Source organism: Amphibalanus amphitrite, unplaced genomic scaffold, assembly GCF_019059575.1.
Source record: "Amphibalanus amphitrite isolate SeventyFive unplaced genomic scaffold, NRLGWU_Aamphi_draft 000347F_arrow, whole genome shotgun sequence".
Classification (NCBI taxonomy): domain Eukaryota; kingdom Metazoa; phylum Arthropoda; class Thecostraca; order Balanomorpha; family Balanidae; genus Amphibalanus; species Amphibalanus amphitrite.
In genome coordinates, this window is record NW_024881842.1 from 628,496 (window position 1) to 634,815 (window position 6,320).

The 6,320-nt window shown below is 51.6% G+C and overlaps 1 protein-coding gene across 2 annotated transcripts in view; it reads right to left on the reverse strand.

The window, feature by feature from the left end:
• Nucleotides 1-1,267, reverse strand: part of LOC122389193 (disks large 1 tumor suppressor protein-like) — a 31,436-nt gene extending 30,169 nt beyond the window's left edge. Inside the window, exons 1-3 of one of the 2 annotated variants that reach the window (XM_043380968.1) lie at nucleotides 1,155-1,267; nucleotides 773-864; nucleotides 70-375 (exon numbers count right to left, since the gene is read on the reverse strand). In XM_043380968.1, the coding sequence (XP_043236903.1) occupies nucleotides 70-97 (28 nt within the window). In that variant the 5' untranslated portion in view covers nucleotides 98-375; nucleotides 773-864; nucleotides 1,155-1,267. Of the gene's footprint in view, nucleotides 1-69; nucleotides 376-772; nucleotides 865-1,154 lie in introns of those variants that run through there. The other variant, XM_043380967.1, reaches the window with a different exon arrangement.
• Nucleotides 1,268-6,320: the final 5,053 nt, after the last annotated feature.

Consider the following 6,320-nt stretch of genomic DNA (forward strand, 5'->3'; position numbering starts at 1 on the left):
TATTCATCCTCACTGTCTCCTTCTGTAACCCCCCCTAGCCCCCCCCAACAGTCCCCACCCCTTACTCACGCGGCGGCGGTGTCCGTCCGTCCAGCATATCGTATCGGCCGCCGGAGCCGTTGTTGCCCGTGCCGCTGTGTCCGTTGTTACTGACGTGTGCCGCGCTGTTGGTGTTACCCGTCGGCGGCTGTGGCGGCGGCGGCGCACTGTACGCCGCCGGGATCGGGGCGGGGGCGGGGCGGGGGCGGGGGCGGGGGCGGCCGAGGGCAGCGGGCCGTCGTGTTTGACCAGGGTGAGCACCACGCGGTCGGTGACGGACTTCAGCGCCGCTACGGCCTCCTCGTGTGTGACGTTGGTCAGGGCCCGCTCGCCCCGCTGAAACAGAAGAGAACGCGGTTAGTATCGCTAGAAAACGAAATGCCGACAAGGCACGGCGAGAAGTAGGCATTTACAAATGAGAGACGAAAGAGCACGAGCCTAAAGACAGCTGCGCTTACGGCAAACTAACTCTGTAGCACAAAAAAATGAATGCCCAAAGCTGCGCTCAGCAGGTCTCCACTGGACTAATTGGGACTGCTATCCAAGAGCTGATACTTCAATTCCCATAAACAACATTCCCCGTCCACCCCACTTCTCCGTCTCACCGCTACATCCACGGCGATCAGCCGGTTGCCGATGGACATGGTGCCGTCCAAGAGGTTTTAAACTCTTGCTTTTACATCTCAATGCTATCTCCCCACTGTTCCCCTTACAGTTTGACTCTCCGACTTACCCCTGCATCCACAGCGATCAGCCGGTCTCCAATGGACATGGTGCCGTCCTGGTGTGCCGCGCCACCCTCCATGATCTTGGTCACGTAGATACCTGGGGAACGGGTGCCGGTCAGATGTTAGTCCTGTGCCCTGTGCAGCATCATACACACTCGACACACAGTGTTCGTACACATTGCACACACTGCATGTCTCTGAATGGGAGACAAACATTGAGATGCAAAAGCATATTTCCGCCCACGTCCCCGACGGCTTGCCTCCAATACTGTCTCCCGGTCTCCTGTCTCCCCATCATTAATCAATGGTATGTGCTGGCCTCCGCTCCCTCCAGCGCTGCTGAGCCCCACATTCCCCTTGTCTCTGCCTCCAGTCCCTTGTCTTCACCATTGTCCCCAGGTATGTGTTGATTTCCGCTGCCTCCTGCGATGCTGAAGCCCAGTCCTCTGCTGCCCTTGTGCAGCTCCAGTTGTACCACCCGCTCCGTGCGGGGCTGGCGGCGACGCTTCACAGACTGCAGAGCAGGAAGGGCCAGTTAACAGAGGGATTGCAGCGCTGTTTCTGGAGGAGAAGATTGTCGACGTCACTGGATAGAATAGAAGCAGGTAGGGTGGGAGTGCAGGGTTGGCGCACCCACAGTGAACTGATCAAAGGAGTCAGTGAGCTTCACAGGAGAGGGACGATGTAAAAGAGAGCTTTGGTGGTTTAGGTTCGTATATGATGGGTAAATGGGGGCGGGGGGGGGGAGAATGACAGCGAGCTGACAGCAGGTAGAGTTGATAAGTCATACAGAGCAATAACGAGAACAGTTCCGATAACATCAACGATGCTGGTGTGCTAGACTGCTACGCCACCACCCGGGTCATAGCTGATACTGCAGCGGAGCCATGACCTTCACCACATGAAACAGATTAAGAGGTACACACAAAACGTGTAGCATCGTAGCAGCCTGATACAGTCCCGATGGCCTTGTAGCGCTGCTGCCCCACATGAGTTAAATCCCTAGACAGGATACGACGCCACTATATATTGCATAGTGCATGATGCAGATACACTCTGCTCAATCCTTCCACTCTCAATTGTGCATGAATACGAACCACCGCTGACCTCTACGATATACCTTGGATTCTTGAATTACAGACCGGTGGACAGGTTGGTTACCATGCCGCCCACTATGTAAAGCCACCCCCCTCCCCTCCCCAGCACAGCGGTACCAGTGTCTGGGGGCCGCGCACGTGACCCGTCGGCCCTCTGTAGTCGGCGGCGATGGCTCAGAGCTCACGGACGGTGTGCCAGGGGAGTCGGACGTGTGGCGAGGTCACCGGCCGCCGTGACTGGGCGGCGGGTGAGGAGACCCGCAGACTTATCGAGAGGTTGGGGAAAAGTGAACCTACTGGCCTGGTAAGAGACATGACAATGATAGACGTGACTGTATGCCGGCTCGGTTTTTCAAGAAAGCGATTTGTACTTTCAAGAAACATGCACGTGAACTTGCGTTTCCTTGGAGAAGTAACCAAAGCTGAGTTATCCACCAAACAGCGATCATGCACTAAGGCTACAGCTCTAGCGAGTTACACCAAACTGAAGCAAATAACTAATTAGCTAATTCCAGCAGGTAACGACCCTTTTGCTTTGCTAGCCCTTAGTAGCTGCGTGCCACATTTGAGATGCCTAATATCCCGCCGACCTTCCCTGCCTACCAAAGATCAAGGTCCAAACTTCCATGGCACACTTCTCGCGACCAAAGTCACGGCTTCGCGGGATGCCGCATTCCGACCTCATACCTGAACTGGATTCCAGCACGACTTTACCACGCTCACAATCCAGCATTTAATCTCACATTTAATCTTGCATTCCAGAGAACAGCCGTCCTGTCCTCCATATTCAAAGCTTTAGTGCTTTTTATCCTCTTTACGCTCAAGTGTCATGATTTAGACCGGAACACCGGCTACAGAATCCCTCCAAACCCAACCAGTGATCACTGCTGTGATGACATTGCCTTCAATTCATACCCGTGCCGCCCATCCGCATACCACCCGATCCCTATAATCCTCCGCCCTCCTATCCCGGCACTCCGAGGCGTTGATCCCATGTTGCTCCTACTAAGTGGACGTCGATACCCAGTCCCGTACTCTCACCCTCCTACTCCCTCACAGACACTCATCCTCATCCCTCTGTGTCTAACCAAGAACAAATTAGTTTCACACCAGGTACACATAAATTTCTCACCAAGTACACATTAGGTTCTCAACAGGTGGACATTAATTTCTCACCAAGTACACACTAGTTTCTCACCAGGTGGACGTTGGTGCCGGCCCGTTTCAGCGCGTCCACCGCCTGCTCATGGGTGACATTAACCACGCTGACGCCGTTGACGCGGGCGATGATGTCTCCAACGCGAAGACGTCCGTCGGAGGCGGCAGGGCCGCCCGGGATCAGCTTGGTGATGTAGATGGACGGGTCGTCCCTGTGGAAGAAGATGACACAGAGTCAAGGCTGGTGAAGGCGGGGCGGGGGTCGCTGAGGGAGGTGATACAAATAACGTAATGAAGAGCGTTACGAACGGCGTTACAAGAACATCACAATGGAGAAGAGGACATTGATTGTTCATAGGCAACGTCAGCGTCATAAGTAAGTAAGTTGGTGTACTGGAAAGCGTTAGGAAACGGTGTCAGAAGCGTCAGGGGAAGCGTGCGTCTGGGGAAGTGTTATGGTGATCTGTCACAGAGGAGCATTACGGGGTAGCGTTACAGGCCAAAAGCAATAGTGTCGCAGGATAAACAATAGTGTCACGTCATCGCCAGAGACGAACACTGGTTTGCAAGCGTCACACGTGCCGCTGCGTAGTGGCAGATCACAAATGAGTCACGTGGAAGGTAACGAGAATGACGCACTGAAATCGTCACGGATGCCTGCGCCGTCACGCGATGCACCGTCACGCGACACGCCGTCACGCGAGGTGTGGTGACTGCCGATTAGGATGACCGCATGAGCGGTCACGGTCACGGTTAGGGTTAGTACAGTCACGGTAGGTCCGTTGGCTTGGTTAGGGTCTAGTCGAAAGACGTTGGCACGGCAACGGTCAAGGTCAGGGGTAAATACAGTCAATGTCAAGGTCGTTAGTACAGTCCCGGATAAGGAAGTGCCAAATATAGGCGTGAGCATTGAGCAAGAGCTTCAGATCGGAAGAAAATGGGTCACTCAAAAAGTACACGCCGCAAAATTTCGCTCAAATACCTTTGAGAAGGCTCAAAGTCGATTTACATCCGCTCCTTATCAGAAACACTGGACTTGTTCACACTACTGCAGTGTCAACAAATCCAGTAAAATAGCATCAATGATGTGTGAGCGCATCATTATGAACTGAATTGAATAGAACACGAATTAATCATTTCCCTCGACTGAATATACGATTAAGGATAGACTGAATCTTTAATCGTCATCACCATCATTCAACGAAATTCGAGATAACGTATCGCTCTTTAAAAGGTGCGCTGATAATCCTACACAAATACCACAGTGCGCTCCGTACAGCTCAGATACCAGAGCACACAGCCCACACAGCCAGTTCCCCGACACTCGCCCTATCTGTGTCTCCGCGTCACCGACCAGACCCATCGCATCACTGTGATTCAGGCCACAGTCTCGCGACAGAGCGCCGAGGGCAGCGATACGGTATCTCGATCGTAATACAGCGGAGACGTCGTGATACCAATCACATACAGTCAGCCAGCGCGGCGGAACGTTTTAAAGGACGGCAGAGTCGTCCACTCAAGCGAAACCGACATAAACGAGAGACAACTGCCTTGCCCGTGGCCAGGACCAGTCCACACTACGTAGACAAACAAGACGGGACCGATGTAAAACCATATGTCTCTTTAGTAGCAACCAACACGGTTGGGGTGATTTTACAAGTGCATGTTTGAGGACTAGAGTATGCTTACGAGTATATCGGTTTCGCACTGTGTCAATGGCTGACAGAGCCCACACGTTACCTGATCTACGTATCACGGCCCCACAAACCACCCTCTAAGCACTATCCACCCACTTGGTGAAACTGGGCCTTGGTGAAACTGGGCCCTGGTTTTCACCCACTTGGTGAAACGGGGCCCTGGAAATTGAGTTTACCCCACTTGGTGAAACTGGGCCCAGGTAAGTTCATAATGCGTCATGTTATGGATACAGATGACAAGGCTGCGCAGTGAGATAAGTCTCTCAAGCTACCTCTGATCAACTTGAACGGCGAGGTGGTCCACTATCCTATACGCCCTACCTCACGGGGCCGGTGGGGTCACGGGTCACCGATCACCGTCAGCTGACCTTTGACCCTTGACAGGACTATCGTTAGTGGCACGTAATAAAGCACCCATTACCGACCGGCGCCCGACGACGACAGCACCATGACCGTGAACGATGAGGTGACGCAGGAAAAGGTTATTTGGTGCAGTGGTCTACCTGTGGCAATGCGGTATGCGGGTTTTCCATTTTTGGTGCAATAACAATAGTTGCCTATGTCGCTTACGAGTGTCAACTTCAGTCCTTCAAACTTTTGGCGCCTGAAGAAAATGCTAGGTGGGCAGTGAAAGAAAAATAACATAAGGAAAACAGGTAAGTCAATAACACCAAGTTCCTCACTGGGGCTCTATGTTACGTCCATCAGTTTGACGCTGTTTGTTTAAAAAAGAGCAGCTGCTTCTGCTATTCTACATGCAGTACCTACTGGGGCATTCCACGATAGATCGTACCAGGCCCGTCACCCTCATCTCTCAGATTTGAATGAAAATTGGTACAAGGGGTAATCATAGGCTCCAAAAACACCTGCCAAAATATCAGGCTTCTCAGATGAAAACTTTTTGAGTTACATTGCATAATTTTCTAAACTTCAGATTGTAAGGGTGAGTTTGATGAGCTATAACTCAAAAACGAGCTAAGCAAGCAACAAACGGTAAACAGCTTTGAACTAACGATGAATCAAAGATTAATACAGTATTTTTAAAATTGGAAAGAAAAGCTTTACATATTGAAAAAAATCGTAATATTTTTTAAATTGTCTATAATGGCCCTTGGGACCAAAATTTTTGCCATTTTTATTTCTTCAAAATAAACCTCAGGTCCTTTAAAATCGACATCCAAAAAATTAGAAAGGTGTTCTTTCTATAAGTTCCTCATTTAAATGTACAAAATGGGTTTCCGGGGGTTCGGTACGACCCCAGCTCGCCGTTTCGCCTCTAATGGAGCTAGAACCTTGCGGAAAAAACGAGCATGTGCGCCGTTACAAGATGCATCGAATGATACCATTTTAAGGTCTCGGGTTCATTGGTGACCCCTGAGGTCATTTCAAGTGACCCAAATTACGGGTCCGGTTTTTGATAGATAACTTCGCAACAAATGGTCGCAGAGCCGCGATTTTAGCATCTTTGTGTTTGCCTAGCTCCGGCGCGTCGAATGGTATACTGTTTGTTCTGGTGAGGTCAGCTTAAGTCGCTGACCTCGGGTCAGCACACTGCCGTGTATTTGGCTCCGCTCCCCGACCGGGCGACCCAGCCGGCAGCC